The following is an 18018-nucleotide window of genomic DNA, read 5'->3' as shown; positions in this document are numbered from 1 at the left end:
TCCTTGTATGATATTAGCTTACAAACTCCTGCAGCTCACCAACAGTTTTCCAGGAAAAGTCGTGTTTTTTTTTTTTTGCACAGCTCTACTGTGCAATATGAGCACAGGGCAGGCAGCCGAACCCTGGGCTGGAGCTACAGAATTATCAGCTTATGCATAGACCAATACAGTCAGTCTTGTTAATCTGTGTTCAAGATGCTCAATGTAATTTTTGACAGTAAAACACTAGTTTATACTTGAATTTCTGGCATTCTATTCCTTTCCACCTGAGAGTCAGTAGATTCCCCTGTCAGGGACTGAAAGCTCCAAGCAATGCTCTGTTATTATTATTACTACCATTTTTAGCACAGTACCACTGCTGGGCAAAAATCCAGACCCAGGGACACACTGTGTCAAGAGCTTTCAGATCCTGAAGTACTGAAGTAGAAGGTACCTCTAAAGAACCTTTCTCTAGACACTTTTAGAAGACAACACTTCTGACTTCACCTTTTTAAAGCAGAACGCTAAAATGAAAACTCTCCTGCTACAGGGAAAAAACTTGGCGCTAACAGAGAAGTGAGATTCTGTGTGGAGGGCAGGCACATTCAAGGTGAGAACTTGGGGAATGATCTGTTTTCAGTGGGACTGTGGTGAGACAAGGATGCTTTCTGAGACAGGATTCAAAAAGGAGCAGGAGAACAAGGGACTGAAGCACTCCTAGCTTTGCCTGTGGAACCAACTTCAAGAAGAGAGTGGCCGAGGCAGTGATGTAATAACCATGAGAGATGCTGCAATGCCTTTGTTTGGTTTAAAGCTGATCTGCTTGAACTACATAGCTACAAGCACCCTTTGTAGGCATTGAAAGCTTTACCAGGAATAAAGAAAAATGAGAGGGGACCTATATGAATTGTGCAGAAGGTTGATTACCTAGTTCTTAGTACGTGAAAAACTCTCAGGTGCTATGGCAGTGGCAAGAAACAGGAAGCTATGTAGCTCAGTGCCTCCTCCCTCCTATCCCTAATTTTATGTACTGAGCAAGTCAGGCAAAATGGCAGCGCTGTCAGCTGCCAGTGTGGTGCTGCAGAGGTTAAGAGCACTCGAGGTTTCTCTTAGTGGTTGAACCTCTCAGATTTTGTTCAACATCTGCTTTTGATCTGGCAGTCTGTCTGTCTAAAGGGATAAAATCTCATCTTGTAACAAGTTGCAAAAATGTTTTTCAAGCTGAGGGACAAAACACAAGGAACTGAAGTGAGAAGCAGCAATCTGCTTTATGCAGCAGGGAAGCACTTGGCAAAGATGTAATTTATAAATGAAAGAGATGCCGAGGTGGTTTTTTTGTTTGTATGTTGTTGTTATAATTGGTTCTGCTGACTTTTTCTGGAAGAAAACTTGGGACATTGTAGGACAGCTCTTCTCTAACTGATTTCTGTTGAAAATGTGACATAACTGCACAAGATACGGTGGGATAAATTCGCAGATTTTCAAAGGTCATTTTACATTTGTTGTCAAAGTAAAGGAAGTCTGAAGTGAACATAATTGTAAGTGATAGGACTCCAGTAATTATACATCATTTTAAATTCTTGATGTGATAGAGGTTGCTCGGGGCAGGTCTGCGTGCAGTTACTCTTGTTTGAATTAAACTGGGATTGTAAAAAAAGTAGAAGATTGTGGAAACTTTTATTTCAGTTTAGCTCTCATTTATGTGAACTCAGCTGGATTATAAAAAAAAAAAAAAAAGCTGCTTATAAGGTTTTCCCTGAGCTTTTTTTCTTCAAAGAAAACTTAGTTGTTTTCAAACAGCAGAAAAGTGCTGATAATGATACAGGTTTGTTTCTGTTTACTTTTGTTTTGGTGTGGAATATAAACAAACCACTGAGCTTCAGCTTAGGTTTGGCCTCACCCAACCCACTTCAGGTTGTTTAAACTAACTTGCAGTTTAAGGATGGCTGGAATTTAATGCTGAAGTTGTCAGGGCGCAACAAGGGCTGGGGGCTCCAAAGGGTGGTGGGTCAGGGCCTCATGGCCAGGACACATCCCACCTCCCCAGCAGGAGCAGGGCAGTGGGGCAGCCCCAACCCTGGGTGTCAGGCATCTCCCTGGGGACAGACTGAGGCTGGGACACGAGCCCGCTGCAGGAGGTTGGTGCAGGATTAACAAAATCATGGCCAGGCATACGCACGGCTGCAACCTTCTGGGGCTGGAGTACTCATCCTTCCTCATTAACAGAACAAATCACCTTAGGTGCCCAGGGTGTGCTTTGCATTGTCAGAGGACACCTGGTCTAGAGACATCCCAGCCTTGCTCACGTGTCTAGGCACAAGAACTTACCCTGGCTATGTAATCAAATCTCTTTATTTCTGCTGACCGATATTGGACAAACAAATCTGCTTGTTACTTATCAGAGTTATGAAACGGTAAGTAGCAAGCACCAAAATCCTAGTAAAGCAAAGGGATAACTTGTTGCTTTGATGTTATTACCAAACAATAAAAATGAGTGAGCAAAGCATGCAAGTTTCCATCTGAACTTATATGATTACAAAATTTTTGATGATCTTCCTGTCACCCTTGCTTACAAGAGGTACTAGTTTCTTTTAGCAATACCTCCAGAATGCTTGTTCGAAGTTTTATTCTTAATTTGATTTTAAAGCAAACAGCTCATGGTAAACTTATATACCAAGGCTTCAACTAAAGCTAAGTGTCCATTCAGATTATAAAATTTGTTAAAGCCCAATTCATTTGGGTTGGATGAGTGTCCTAAGTTAAAATGATATATAGTGCCTCAAATGTGATTTGGGAGACTGCAACTGGTGTACGTGAATGCCAAAACAATTCCATGTTATTACATTTTTACAGTCGTATCAAAACCAAATGATTTGTGTAGCTAAAGATGTAATGACACATTAAAAAAAGCAAATGCAATCTCTAGTCATAGGATGTGAGAGCACAGTTAATGGTCGGTGTTAACAGCACCAGTGTGATGGGAAAGCAGGGGAAAAGCTTCAGCTTTTAGAATAGTTCAGTTGGAAGGGACCTTTAAAGATCACCTAGTCCAACTGCCTGACCACTTTAGGGCTAACCAAAAGGTAAAGCATGTTGTACAGTTTGCCCAGAGAGATCGTGGAGTCTCCCACCTTGGCAGTATTCTAAAGCCATCTTGACACGGTACTGGGCAACTGACTCTAGGTGGCCCTGCTCGAGGAGGACAATCACAGACAAAGCGTTTGTTCAAGCAAGGTGTTTATTGCTGAGGGAGGCCAAAGCTCCCAATGGAATGGAGCCTCCAAGGGGACGGGCAGTGCCTGCCCAGTTGGTATCGGCAGTCTCTGCGTCAAACGTCCATGAAGCAGTCTCTTGAGCTGCGTGAGGTCTGGCTCCCCACAGAGTGGTAAGAGTTGATCACCTGCTGTCAGCAGAGTGCCCTGTCTGTGCACGAAGGCCTCTTTCAGCGTCCATAGATCATCAGTCTTGTGAGGCGATTGCGCAGCTCCTGGAACTCTTCCAGCATGTGGGTGTAGGCACGTGTGTCCTGCTCCAGGTGCTCGAAAAGGTTGACTGGGCCAGAAAGTTGGAAGGCTGGTGGCAGGGCAATCACATCGGGCACCATCTCGTTGCCAAAGAAGAAGTGGTTGAGGCGTTTCTCTTCCAGGCAGCAGTGCAGGTACCGAATGATATCATCCAGCCGCAGCAGAAAATCCTCCCTGTGCCACGTTTCCAAGGGGACGGAGGTCAGGAGGTGCATGACAACAGTCTTGATGACATAAGTGGAAATGCTTGTGCCCACCAGCATACGGGCGCAGATCTGCATGCACTTGAGGTGTAAGCTGTAGAACCAGGCTTCGGCGTTTATGTGCTGGAAGAACTTCCTCTCTGCAACCGCACAGCTCTGTGGCCACGTTGTGCTGGGGGTGATGATGGCCTCCGTCCTCTGGCTGCTCAGGAAGATGTCTGAATTGCCTTGCTGAACCCCAAAGATTATCTCAATGGTGAGGTTTCTCTTGGTAGCATTTGTCATCTGGAACTTGCAGGAGCGGGCGGAAGGTAGCACTTTTACATTGTAAAGGTGCGACCGAGGCATAACCACCCAGGCTGTTTTCACAAAGTTCTGGAACCACCTTGCAGTCTTCTCCGCATCTAGGTAGGAGTCGGTGCAGAGGGTGTCTAGGAGGCTCGGCTCCTGATTTTTCAGCTCATCCTCAGAATGGTGGAGGAAGCACAGCATGTCCTCAAAGGCCTGCTCCCTCGCGCACGTGCACTCCAGCTCGACACGGATAGAGGAGTTCCTCGCCAGGATATCGTCCTCTTTGCCCAGCTCCAGGTGGAAGGAGTGCCCACGGGGGGCTGTCATGGGCACAAGTAGGCGGTAGACAGTGTCGTTCTCACGGGGACTCCAACCTTCAAAGGCACTGCCCACTCCGATGGCTGACTGCAGCTCCGGAAAGAAACTCTCTTGAAAGATCGAGCTGTAGGCATTCAGGAGGTCTTCCACCACCTCTGCCACCTGATAGCATCTGATGGTTGGATTTGGAAGTGGCCAGTAGATGCGCTGACTTACATAATCAGCCAGATCGTTTGCATCATTGGGGTTTGGTTGTGGCCTTTGTTGCTCTTCCTCCTCCTCTTCGCTACTGGAGCTCTCCTCCTCCTCTTCGCCACTGGAGCTGTCCTCCTCATCGCTGGAGCTCTCCTCCTCACTGCTGCTGTCAGGCTCTCGGATCCTTCTAAGAATCCGCCACAGGTACCAGAAGAAAAGGACAAGCACGCCAATGCTGAACCAGAACTGCCAGCGCAGCAACACAGACAAGAGCACGGCTTGCATGGCATCGCGCCTGTGGTGCTCCCGGTCCCTCTTCTCAATTTCCCACAGGAGCTGCATCATGCGCTCCTGCAGCATCTCCACACGCTGCTGTATGTGCTCATTTGCATCTGCATCTAATTCATCGCCGACCTTCTGCGGGCCAAAACCCAGGAACGTCAGGACGAAAAAAAGTGCCGAAGCCATGGTCTGAAAGAGGTGAGAGAGAAGCGGGTCAGTGGGGCTGGGTGGGAGCTACGGCAGGAGCCGCAGACCCCTAGGGTCAGGTAGGAGAGGGGGCGAAGGGGCTGGGAAGGCAGCAGGGACTGTGGGCAGTGCTGGCGGCGACAGCCGCGAGCCCTGCCCTGAGCGGCTGAGTCCTGGCCGCAGGCTTAGCAAGCCCTTGGGAGGCCAGCATTTGTGCCCCAGCCCTGGCCTAGCCCCATCTTCCCCCTGGTACTGCACTCACCGATGGCTCAGGCCAAAATGCAGCAGCGCTGCCTGCGGCTGCCTTAAAAGCCGCCCCCCATTGTGACACGTCTTCTTCCCCCATTGTGACACGTCTTCTTCCCCCATTGTGACACGTCCTCTGATGTCACCTGCGCCCCCGCCCCGCCCTCGGTCCCCGCCCTGGCACAGCGATGCCCAGTTGCCCTGGGCAGCCCAGGCCCTGGTGTCACCCGAGTGCAGAGGCACGTGGCTGGACAGAGTCCCCCGGGCTCTCTTTGCACAGCTCACGGGAGCCCCCAGGGCCGTCTGCAGAAAGAGATTTGGGTGATGTAGCCTGTGGAGGCTGTGCTCCTCGTGTGCCATTCCACGTTAAGTTCTGAAAAAGTAACCCCTAGACAGTCATTGGAACAGGAGGGCTTGCAGTGGGAGGCAAGGAGAGACAGGTCCTCTGCTCCCACTGGGTCGAATCTCGAGGTTTGTTCTTGCAGCTCGTCGGAGTTACGCTGGTCCCCCAGGGCTGTTCCAGCAGGAGGGATTTGTGTTCCCTTCTCCACCTGCATTGAAGGCATGGGTGAGATTTTGACTGGGGCTGGCATGTTCCCTGCTGACGGTGCCTCCAGGCTGGAGGAGTGATGGTCAGCCTTGGGCAGCGATGGGAGAGCATCCTCCACTTTAGGTGTAGGTGTGACAGGAGCCATCCGGTGGCTCACCAGACAAGAATGGGCAGTCGTGCTAACCCTCCTGCCTTCTTGCATGCACTCACTCCCAGTCCTTCACCAGGGCTTTCCCTGGGCAAGATGAGCTCAAAGGTGATTTATTTTAGTGGCTGAAGTTTGGACCCATCAGGGAGTTGGCCTGGCCCACAGAGGAGCGGGGCAAAGACCAGGCTGTCATGGGTCCTGCCAAATGGCTGGGCAGCAGCTCTTGCATTGAGCCAGGCAGGAACTCATTCACGTGTTGTAATACGTGTAATTACATGAAATAAAAAAAATGGAATGTATAGCTCCACAGTTTCCCACAGCATTCTCCTCAAGAAACTGGCTGCTCTTGGCTTGGACTGGCGTATGCTTCGTTGGGTTAGAAACTGGCTGGGTAGCCGGGCCCAAAGAGTCGTGGTGAATGGAGTTAAATCCAGTTGGAGGCCGGTCACTAGTGGAGTCCCCCTGGGCTCAGTACTGGGACCAGTTCTCTTTAATATCTTTATTGATGATCTGGATGAGGGGATCGAGTGCACCCTCAGTAACATTGCAGACGACACCAAGTTACGTGCGTGTGTTGATCTGCTCGAGGGCAGGAAGGCTCTGCAGGAGGATCTGGATAGGCTAGAGCGATGGGCTGAGGCCAGCTGTATGAGGTTCAACAAGGCCAAGTGCCGGGTCCTGCATCTGGGGCACAACAACCCCAAGCAGCGCTACAGGCTGGGAGATGAGTGGCTGGAAAGCTGCCTGGCAGAGAAGGACCTGGGAGTATTGGTTGATAGTTGGCTGAATATGAGCCAGCAGTGTGCTCAGGTGGCCAAGAAGGCCAACAGCATCCTGGCTTGCATAAGAAGCAGTGTGGCCAGCAGGGCTAGGGAAGTGATTGTCCCCCTGTACTCGGCTCTGGTGAGGCCGCACCTCGAGTACTGTGTTCAGTTTTGGGCCCCTCGCTACAAGAAGGACATGGAGGTGCTCAAGAGAGTCCAGAGAAGGGCAACGAAGCTGGTGAGGGGTCTGGAGAACAAGTCTTACGAGGAGCGGCTGAGGGAGCTGGGGTGGTTCGGCCTGGAGAAGAGGAGGCTCAGCTTGCACTGGTGTGCTTGCCCTGGTTCTCCATCTCAGGGAATGGCCCAATGTGCATCCTGTAGCCTGAGGGCTGGGTGGTCGTGTGAGGTAACTGGCGTTCCATCTGGATGGCCGTGTCGGTCCGACTGGGTGCTGGAGGAACAGCGGTGGAGGGGATGGCTTTCTGATGAGCGGTTCCCAAGGCTGCGCCTTCTTGCTTCCACACGCTTGAGGGAATGCGCGTTGCCGTTGGCTGAGGAGGCTGCTGGGGCTATAGCCCAGGCCTGTTGGTGAGGCAGAGCAGACGAGCAGAGCAGAACTGTCCAGGCCGCCCACTGACAGAGCCCCTCTCGTGCTGTGGGTGTGTGCTGGTTGTGCCTCCCACTGCACCCACTCCCTGCTGGCGTGCGCAGGCCGCTGGTGCTCCCTCAGGCACGTTCCTGTGGCCTCCTGCTGTTCAAGCTGGCCGCATGCTCAGTCCACACCCCCTCGTGGTTTGCCCAGCCCCTCGTGAGAGCAGTGGCCTGCCGGCTGGTGCCTCCGCCAGCACGGCTCACATGGCCCACGAGCGTCGGGGCACAGAAACTCCTTCAGGCACGACTGGGACCTTGCAGGCCTTGTGTTCTTCTCAGCACGTGGCAACTGCTGCTGTTGATGCCATTTTCAAGATGAAAAGAACCAGACCCTTTTTGCTGGTGCCCAGAGACAGGACACATGGCATTGGGCATAAAAAGCAACACAGCAGGTTCTGTCTGAACATCAGAAGGCATTTCTCCAATGTGAGGATGACTGAGCACTTGTACAGTTTCTCCAGAGAAATTGTGGAGTCTCCCACCTTGGCAGTATTCTAAAGCCATTTCGACTTGGTACTGGGCAACTGACTCTAGGTGGCCCTGCTTGAGGAGGATGCTCACAGTAAACCCTATCCTTCAGGAAAAAAAAAAAGAGCAGAAGGGAGTCTGTGAGTACGTACTTTCATAGCGGCAAGGGCTGTTTCTTCTCTGTACAGCCCCTTATACTCACAGTCACGCTCGACAACTTCGTGCTGGTGCAACAGGCAGTAATACTCCTTTTTCAAGACCTGGGATCGCCAATGTCATTCAAATACCAAAAGCTCCCAGACAGCACTTCCCAGATGAAATACAGTAATAATGTGGTTAAAGAGCTCGGAAAAATTGAACAGAGCAAACTGAACTAACAGAACTAACACACAGAGGTGCACTCACATGAGCCCAAGGATTCATGCCACACAGGTGCTTGATGTGCTTGTTAGGCACAGGCATACAGCACACTGTATAGTGTACTTGTCTTTCAGTGAAGTGGTTTTGAGTCGTTAGCAGTTGAGTGACTTTGTTTTGGGAAGCGCTGTCCCCTGAATGGGGCATGGCATCACTGCAGGGATCTGCAGTGCAAACCTGCACTCCTCTGATGGACACACCTTCCTCTGCTGGTGTTTATGATGGCGTCAGGCATCACAGACTCTGCAGGCAGGACATCCATGGCAATGATGACACGCTAGATGTGCAGATGCCTGATGAGCTGGCCAGGCTGTCTGATGGGGGGGATGTATCCTCTTTGGAATGTTGGAACGACAGATACCTGACCTTGCTTGATTTATATCTTCAGGTGTGTCCTTAGTTTTTTTTTCCTTCTCATGTGGTGTCTTTTTGTCCTTGAGTTACTACCTGTTATCTCAGCAATGTTACTTCTGTCCTGTCCCCCCTTTCCTTTCCTTGTATGATATTAGCTTACAAACTCCTGCAGCTCACCAACAGTTTTCCAGGAAAAGTCGTGTTTTTTTTTTTTTGCACAGCTCTACTGTGCAATATGAGCACAGGGCAGGCAGCTGAACCCTGGGCTGGAGCTACAGAATTATCAGTTTATGCATAGACCAATACAGTCAGTCTTGTTAATCTGTGTTCAAGATGCTCAATGTAATTTTTGACAGTAAAACACTAGTTTATACTTGAATTTCTGGCATTCTATTCCTTTCCACCTGAGAGTCAGTAGATTCCCCTGTCAGGGACTGAAAGCTCCAAGCAATGCTCTGTTATTATTATTACTACCATTTTTAGCACAGTACCACTGCTGGGCAAAAATACAGACCCAGGGACACACTGTGTCAAGAGCTTTCAGATCCTGAAGTACTGAAGTAGAAGGTACCTCTCAAAACACACACACACATTATCCTTGATTCAAAATTCTACCTAGGGATATGTGGGTTATCTTGGAAAGTGGCAATAAGAAGAGCTGTTTAGCCTGGAGAAGTGTTGGTCTGATCCTGAATTTGTAGTGTCAGTCTGTTCATGGCATTAGCATCTATTTTCCCTGGCACTGAAGCTTGAGCAATGATGAAGCTGAGATGGGGAGAGCACACAAAGCTGGAAGGTCTGAGCCCCTACAGACAAGTGCTGAAGTATTCCCTTTCTTGGTTGGTTTGTCATTGTGCAAATCCATTAATTCCCATGACATTTCTATAAGTCTATGAACAGCTTTTTTCTTTCTCAGAATATGACGACACCCTGTGACTCCTTTGTTTCAGTCTCTTCCCCATCACTAAGCAAATCCCCAGAACCTTTCTCTAGACGCTTTTAGAAGACAACACTTCTGACTTTACCTTTTTAAAGCAGAACGCTAAAATGAAAACTCTCCTGCTACAGGGAAAAAACTTGGCGCTAACAGAGAAGTGAGATTCTGTGTGGAGGGCAGGCACATTCAAGGTGAGAACTCCTTGGGGAATGATCTGTTTTCAGTGGGACTGTGGTGAGACAAGGATGCTTTCTGAGACAGGATTCAAAAAGGAGCAGGAGAACAAGGGACTGAAGCACTCCTAGCTTTGCCTGTGGAACCAACTTCAAGAAGAGAGTGGCCGAGGCAGTGATGTAATAACCATGAGAGATGCTGCAATGCCTTTGTTTGATTTAAAGCTGATCTGCTTGAACTACATAGCTACAAGCACCCTTTGTAGGCATTGAAAGCTTTACCAGGAATAAAGAAAAATGAGAGGGGACCTATATGAATTGTACAGAAGGTTGATTACCTAGTTCTTAGTACGTGAAAAACTCTCAGGTGCTATGGCAGTGGCAAGAAACAGGAAGCTATGTAGCTCAGTGCCTCCTCCCTCCTATCCCTAATTTTATGTACTGAGCAAGTCAGGCAAAATGGCAGCGCTGTCAGCTGCCAGTGTGGTGCTGCAGAGGTTAAGAGCACTCGAGGTTTCTCTTAGTGGTTGAACCTCTCAGATTTTGTTCAACATCTGCTTTTGATCTGGCAGTCTGTCTGTCTAAAGGGATAAAATCTCATCTTGTAACAAGTTGCAAAAATGTTTTTCAAGCTGAGGGACAAAACACAAGGAACTGAAGTGAGAAGCAGCAATCTGCTTTATGCAGCAGGGAAGCACTTGGCAAAGATGTAATTTATAAATGAAAGAGATGCCGAGGTGGTTTTTTTGTTTGTATGTTGTTGTTATAATTGGTTCTGCTGACTTTTTCTGGAAGAAAACTTGGGACATTGTAGGACAGCTCTTCTCTAACTGATTTCTGTTGAAAATGTGACATAACTGCACAAGATGCGGTGGGATAAATTCGCAGATTTTCAAAGGTCATTTTACATTTGTTGTCAAAGTAAAGGAAGTCTGAAGTGAACATAATTGTAAATGATAGGACTCCAGTAATTATACATCATTTTAAATTCTTGATGTGATAGAGGTTGCTCGGGGCAGGTCTGCATGCAGTTACTCTTGTTTGAATTAAACTGGGATTGTAAAAAAAGTAGAAGATTGTGGAAACTTTTATTTCAGTTTAGCTCTCATTTATGTGAACTCAGCTGGATTATAAAAAAAAAAAAAAAGCTGGTTATAAGGTTTTCCCTGAGCTTTTTTTCTTCAAAGAAAACTTAGTTGTTTTCAAACAGCAGAAAAGTGCTGATAATGATACAGGTTTGTTTCTGTTTACTTTTGTTTTGGTGTGGAATATAAACAAACCACTGAGCTTCAGCTTAGGTTTGGCCTCACCCAACCCACTTCAGGTTGTTTAAACTAACTTGCAGTTTAAGGATGGCTGGAATTTAATGCTGAAGTTGTCAGGGCGCAACAAGGGCTGGGGGCTCCAAAGGGTGGTGGGTCAGGGCCTCGTGGCCAGGACACATCCCACCTCCCCAGCAGGAGCAGGGCAGTGGGGCAGCCCCAACCCTGGGTGTCAGGCATCTCCCTGGGGACAGACTGAGGCTGGGACACGAGCCCGCTGCAGGAGGTTGGTGCAGGATTAACAAAATCATGGCCAGGCATACGCACGGCTGCAACCTTCTGGGGCTGGAGTACTCATCCTTCCTCATTAACAGAACAAATCACCTTAGGTGCCCAGGGTGTGCTTTGCATTGTCAGAGGACACCTGGTCTAGAGACATCCCAGCCTTGCTCACGTGTCTAGGCACAAGAACTTACCCTGGCTATGTAATCAAATCTCTTTATTTCTGCTGACCGATATTGGACAAACAAATCTGCTTGTTACTTATCAGAGTTATGAAACGGTAAGTAGCAAGCACCAAAATCCTAGTAAAGCAAAGGGATAACTTGTTGCTTTGATGTTATTACCAAACAATAAAAATGAGTGAGCAAAGCATGCAAGTTTCCATCTGAACTTATATGATTACAAAATTTTTGATGATCTTCCTGTCACCCTTGCTTACAAGAGGTACTAGTTTCTTTTAGCAATACCTCCAGAATGCTTGTTCGAAGTTTTATTCTTAATCTGATTTTAAAGCAAACAGCTCATGGTAAACTTATATACCAAGGCTTCAACTAAAGCTAAGTGTCCATTCAGATTATAAAATTTGTTAAAGCCCAATTCATTTGGGTTGGATGAGTGTCCTAAGTTAAAATGATATATAGTGCCTCAAATGTGATTTGGGAGACTGCAACCGGTGTACGTGAATGCCAAAACAATTCCATGTTATTACATTTTTACAGTCGTATCAAAACCAAATGATTTGTGTAGCTAAAGATGTAATGACACATTAAAAAAAGCAAATGCAATCTCTAGTCATAGGATGTGAGAGCACAGTTAATGGTCGGTGTTAACAGCACCAGTGTGATGGGAAAGCAGGGGAAAAGCTTCAGCTTTTAGAATAGTTCAGTTGGAAGGGACCTTTAAAGATCACCTAGTCCAACTGCCTGACCACTTTAGGGCTAACCAAAAGGTAAAGCATGTTGTACAGTTTGCCCAGAGAGATCGTGGAGTCTCCCACCTTGGCAGTATTCTAAAGCCATCTTGACACGGTACTGGGCAACTGACTCTAGGTGGCCCTGCTCGAGGAGGACAATCACAGACAAAGCGTTTGTTCAAGCAAGGTGTTTATTGCTGAGGGAGGCCAAAGCTCCCAATGGAATGGAGCCTCCAAGGGGACGGGCAGTGCCTGCCCAGTTGGTATCGGCAGTCTCTGCGTCAAACGTCCATGAAGCAGTCTCTTGAGCTGCGTGAGGTCTGGCTCCCCACAGAGTGGTAAGAGTTGATCACCTGCTGTCAGCAGAGTGCCCTGTCTGTGCACGAAGGCCTCTTTCAGTGTCCATAGATCATCAGTCTTGTGAGGCGATTGCGCAGCTCCTGGAACTCTTCCAGCATGTGGGTGTAGGCACGTGTGTCCTGCTCCAGGTGCTCGAAAAGGTTGACTGGGCCAGAAAGTTGGAAGGCTGGTGGCAGGGCAATCACATCGGGCACCATCTCGTTGCCAAAGAAGAAGTGGTTGAGGCGTTTCTCTTCCAGGCAGCAGTGCAGGTACCGAATGATATCATCCAGCCGCAGCAGAAAATCCTCCCTGTGCCACGTTTCCAAGGGGACGGAGGTCAGGAGGTGCATGACAACAGTCTTGATGACATAAGTGGAAATGCTTGTGCCCACCAGCATACGGGCGCAGATCTGCATGCACTTGAGGTGTAAGCTGTAGAACCAGGCTTCGGCGTTTATGTGCTGGAAGAACTTCCTCTCTGCAACAGCACAGCTCTGTGGCCACGTTGTGCTGGGGGTGATGATGGCCTCCGTCCTCTGGCTGCTCAGGAAGATGTCTGAATTGCCTTGCTGAACCCCAAAGATTATCTCAATGGTGAGGTTTCTCTTGGTAGCATTTGTCATCTGGAACTTGCAGGAGCGGGCGGAAGGTAGCACTTTTACATTGTAAAGGTGCGACTGAGGCATAACCACCCAGGCTGTTTTCACAAAGTTCTGGAACCACCTTGCAGTCTTCTCCGCATCTAGGTAGGAGTCGGTGCAGAGGGTGTCTAGGAGGCTCGGCTCCTGATTTTTCAGCTCATCCTCAGAATGGTGGAGGAAGCACAGCATGTCCTCAAAGGCCTGCTCCCTCGCGCACGTGCACTCCAGCTCGACACGGATAGAGGAGTTCCTCGCCAGGATATCGTCCTCTTTGCCCAGCTCCAGGTGGAAGGAGTGCCCACGGGGGGCTGTCATGGGCACAAGTAGGCGGTAGACAGTGTCGTTCTCACGGGGACTCCAACCTTCAAAGGCACTGCCCACTCCGATGGCTGACTGCAGCTCCGGAAAGAAACTCTCTTGAAAGATCGAGCTGTAGGCATTCAGGAGGTCTTCCACCACCTCTGCCACCTGATAGCATCTGATGGTTGGATTTGGAAGTGGCCAGTAGATGCGCTGACTTACATAATCAGCCAGATCGTTTGCATCATTGGGGTTTGGTTGTGGCCTTTGTTGCTCTTCCTCCTCCTCTTCGCTACTGGAGCTCTCCTCCTCCTCTTCGCTACTGGAGCTCTCCTCCTCTTCTTCGCCACTGGAGCTCTCCTCCTCTTCTTCGCCACTGGAGCTGTCCTCCTCATCGCTGGAGCTCTCCTCCTCACTGCTGCTGTCAGGCTCTCGGATCCTTCTAAGAATCCGCCACAGGTACCAGAAGAAAAGGACAAGCACGCCAATGCCGAACCAGAACTGCCAGCGCTGCAACACAGACAAGAGCACGGCTTGCATGGCATCGCGCCTGTCGTGCTCCCGGTCCCTCTTCTCAATTTCCAACAGGAGCTGCATCATGCCCTCCTGCAGCATCTCCGCGCGCTGCTGTATGTGCTCATTTGCATCCGCATCTAATTCATCGCCGACCTTCTGCGGGCCAAAACCCAGGAACGTCAGGACGAAAAAAAGTGCCGAAGCCATGGTCTGAAAGAGGTGAGAGAGAAGCGGGTCAGTGGGGCTGGGTGGGAGCTACGGCAGGAGCCGCAGACCCCTAGGGTCAGGTAGGAGAGGGGGCGAAGGGGCTGGGAAGGCAGCAGGGACTGTGGGCAGTGCTGGCGGCGACAGCCGCGAGCCCTGCCCTGAGCGGCTGAGTCCTGGCCGCAGGCTTAGCAAGCCCTTGGGAGGCCAGCATTTGTGCCCCAGCCCTGGCCTAGCCCCATCTTCCCCCTGGTACTGCACTCACCGATGGCTCAGGCCAAAATGCAGCAGCGCTGCCTGCGGCTGCCTTAAAAGCCGCCCCCCATTGTGACACGTCTTCTTCCCCCATTGTGACACGTCTTCTTCCCCCATTGTGACACGTCCTCTGATGTCACCTGCGCCCCCGCCCCGCCCTCGGTCCCCGCCCTGGCACAGCGATGCCCAGTTGCCCTGGGCAGCCCAGGCCCTGGTGTCACCCGAGTGCAGAGGCACGTGGCTGGACAGAGTCCCCCGGGCTCTCTTTGCACAGCTCACGGGAGCCCCCAGGGCCGTCTGCAGAAAGAGATTTGGGTGACGTAGCCTGTGGAGGCTGTGCTCCTCGTGTGCCATTCCACGTTAAGTTCTGAAAAAGTAACCCCTAGACAGTCATTGGAACAGGAGGGCTTGCAGTGGGAGGCAAGGAGAGACAGGTCCTCTGCTCCCACTGGGTCGAATCTCGAGGTTTGTTCTTGCAGCTCGTCGGAGTTACGCTGGTCCCCCAGGGCTGTTCCAGCAGGAGGGATTTGTGTTCCCTTCTCCACCTGCATTGAAGGCATGGGTGAGATCGTCAATAGAGGTTGGTTAACATTTCAATGTAGAGCTTAGTGATGTGGTTTAGTGGAGGACTTGTTAATGTTAGGTCAGAGGTTGGACTAGATGCTCTTGGAGTTCTCTTCCAACCTAGATAATTCTGTGATTCTGTGAAAGCATAAACTGTGATTCCCAAAACTGATATTGAAATAATGTTGAGAATGAGCATGGTGTTGCAGGAAGAAAAATAACTATGAAACTACACCAGGTAAAGATGAAGGGACGGAAACACTGTTTCAAAAGGAAAATATTATGGTGTCTAACCTTTTTTTTTTTTTTTAACATAAGATATAAAGCCTCCAAAATAAGTTACACACAACATGCTTTGTAGTGCTGAAATGCCACATGAAAAGTTAGATCTCAAGCCCAGTTCCATTCATGTCAGTTTCTCAGCATCTGTTATGAAGCTGTTTTTTGCTGATGGCTCTGTCAACCTCTGGCATTCTGAAGGTGCACTCTGCCAAAGGCTCTTTGGATGGAGCTAAGCTGGAAGCATTGGGCCTGAAAATGAAGATTATGATGCTTGAGATCTCTCAATTCGGAATGGGAGGTGCAAGGACACAGAGGTTGCCAGGAGGATATGAAAGTCTTACTAAATATCAGTGAATATTCCAGGATCTGAATCAAAATGTAATCTCTTGCTGAAGTGAATCTTTCTGCAACACATTTTGAAAATTTAGATAAAGATTTTTTTTTGGAGAAAAGAAGTCTGAAACCAAGAAGGAAAACACTAGCTCCTGAAATATGTGTGGGTGACAAGGAATTTACAGTTAAGATACCTAGATACCTAAATCCTAAAAACCAAAACTTAGAATTTCATGCTGTAGTAGGAAAACTGTCAGAAAGTGACTTTGATTCCGATGTGGAATCAGAAAGTTCCTAGTGAAAAAAGTCAATTTTTACTAATGAAAATATAATTCAAAAAAACAGGTATTAAATATCCCAAAGGAGAAGCTTCAATTGAAATGAGGAGCCCTAAACTAGTGCTCATTTGTGGAAGGAAGAAAAATAAAATTGGAAAGTCTTCAGATGAAGATTAAAATGCTTAAATTCCAGAAGCCAAGGTTTGGAATCTCTCTGATGTTGAAAGAAGTCTGGAAAAGCCTCAGGTAGGCATTCCTTTTGCCAAAACATAAACTGGAAAAATATTCCTGAATACACCTTTCCATTGCCATATGCAGCCACTGAAATTTCACTTTCACTGAAATTCAGAACGGAGGGGTTCCAAAGTTAGGAGAATGTGTGAAGAGTTCTGACATTAGCTTGCCAAATTTAGGAGGAGATATTTTATTATCTGCAGAGAGAACAGGGAGTAGGGTGAATTTTCCCAGACATGAAACCTGTGTAGACTTAAACATGTTGCTGAAGGATAAAAATGCATATTTCAGAATATATAGTGTCTTCAGCAGCATTGCCTAAAACAGAAATAAGTGCTTTAAAAACTAACAGACAACAGCTTACCAAATAAGGCCCCTGCACTTGCTTGGACTCCTCAAGAGCACAAAGTCAAATCATAGCATACGGATGTCCACAAAGTAGAAAGCACCACTGAGTTAGAGACTTCAGGAGTAGTTTAAACCATCATCAAATGAGAATACTGGGTGTGGAAAGCATTAAAAAATAGATGTTAGTCTTCCAAAGAAAGACATAGACATTCAAAGTAAAGAGCCAGCAATTAAAACAGGAAAGATTATAGGTGAGTTGAAAATTATGGAAGAAGATGGGCAAGGACACCAATTCAAAAGATCTAGGTGTGAATGATCATAGAATCATAGAATGGCTTGGATTGGAAGGGACCTTAAAGATCAACTAGTTCCACCCCCCGCCTTAGGCAGGGACGCCACCCACTAGATCAGGTTGTCCAAGGCCCCATCCAACTTGAACACCTCCAGGGATGGGACATTCACAACTTCTCTGGGCAGCCTGTTCCAGTGCCTCGCTACCCTTACAGTGAAGAATTTCTTCCTAATGTCTAATCTAAATCTATCCTCTCTTAGTTTAAGACCATTCCCCCTTGTCCTATCATTGTCTACCCAAGTAAAGAGTCTTTCTCCATTCTTTTTATAAGACCAAGTATTGAAAGGCTGCAATGAAGTCTTCCTGGAGCCTTCTCTTCTCCAGGATGAACATCCCCAGATCTCTCAGCCTTTCTTCACAGGAGAGGTGCTCCAGCCTTCTGATCTGTAGCAGGGATTAGAAAACGATGCCTCTGTTGCAGCTAAGCTGAAAGATCCAAAGGTAGAAATTTCAGGACTGAAAATGGATGTGAAAAGTGCTAGAGCAGCTCCCAAAATAGAATTTCAAGTGGAAAGTGTTGAAAAGGACATGTCTGCAGGAGTGGAAGTGTGTATAGAAGAGAGAGCACAATAAATCTTATTTCCTAAAGAAAAAACGGAAAGTGAAAAGTTTGAGGTTGATGAGGCCTTGTCTGATGTTCCAGTTAATTAAACTTTCATTATGTTCTCAGCAAGAACTGAACTAATCTTGTTGGAGGAAGAGAAAGGTAGTTAATCAAGTATTCCTGGAGATACAACCAAATGAGTGTTTTCTCAGTCTCCAATGAAAGTAAAATAATAACATACCAATGCAGGAAAAAAAAGTCTGTGTTCTTAATTTTCCAGGAACTGATAACGAAACAAAACCTGAACTTGATATTTAAGAAAACACTTTGTTGTTATGGAATTTACCTAATAGCTATATTGATTAGTTCATATCTGCCCAAAAGGAAATAAGCCAACACTACTATCTGATGAAAAGTCCACCTAATGACAGCACGGCTTCTAGATATGGTGGTAATGCTTAGAAACAGAACTGAGACTTTTGACCTATTTCAAACTTGAATTTTATGGGGGTGCATGTGCAGTCATACAGCTTTATTGTAATTTTGCATCCTTTTCATTCTTAACACAGGGAAGGCAGATAACTCAATACACTGAGAAATTGGTTTGTAAAAGACGTGTATTTGATTATCACACCATCTTTAATTTAATATGTTCTTCATTCCTACATCTTTGAGGTAGGGT

At 47.7% G+C, this 18018-nt stretch overlaps 2 protein-coding genes and 1 long non-coding RNA gene across 3 annotated transcripts in view; 1 reads left to right on the top strand and 2 right to left on the bottom strand.

Moving 5' to 3' along the window:
• Nucleotides 1-18018, top strand: part of LOC308196794 — a 102407-nt gene that overhangs the window by 26410 nt on the left and 57979 nt on the right. The gene's annotated exons all lie outside the window — the stretch shown is intronic.
• LOC308196792 (inositol 1,4,5-trisphosphate receptor-interacting protein-like 1) lies at nt 2814-5714 on the bottom strand. The gene has a single exon (XM_080596372.1). It carries the CDS (start codon nt 4976-4978, stop codon nt 3422-3424), a length of 1557 nt encoding a protein of 518 aa, XP_080452498.1. The 5' UTR covers nt 4979-5714; the 3' UTR covers nt 2814-3421.
• LOC308196790 (inositol 1,4,5-trisphosphate receptor-interacting protein-like 1) lies at nt 8835-15901 on the bottom strand. Its single transcript, XM_080596370.1, has one exon. It carries the CDS (start codon nt 14147-14149, stop codon nt 12539-12541), a length of 1611 nt encoding a protein of 536 aa, XP_080452496.1. The 5' UTR covers nt 14150-15901; the 3' UTR covers nt 8835-12538.

This window comes from Anser brachyrhynchus, assembly GCF_964034855.1.
Source record: "Anser brachyrhynchus genome assembly, chromosome: 5".
NCBI classification, from domain to species: domain Eukaryota; kingdom Metazoa; phylum Chordata; class Aves; order Anseriformes; family Anatidae; genus Anser; species Anser brachyrhynchus.
This window is presented reverse-complemented; position numbering and strand designations above follow the sequence as displayed.

What these genes read in the sequence shown, in the direction of transcription:
- LOC308196792 (XM_080596372.1), bottom strand. Translation starts at nt 4,978, where the DNA reads ATGGCTTCGGCACTTTTTTTCGTCCTGACGTTCCTGGGTTTTGGCCCG.
- LOC308196790 (XM_080596370.1), bottom strand. Translation starts at nt 14,149, where the DNA reads ATGGCTTCGGCACTTTTTTTCGTCCTGACGTTCCTGGGTTTTGGCCCG.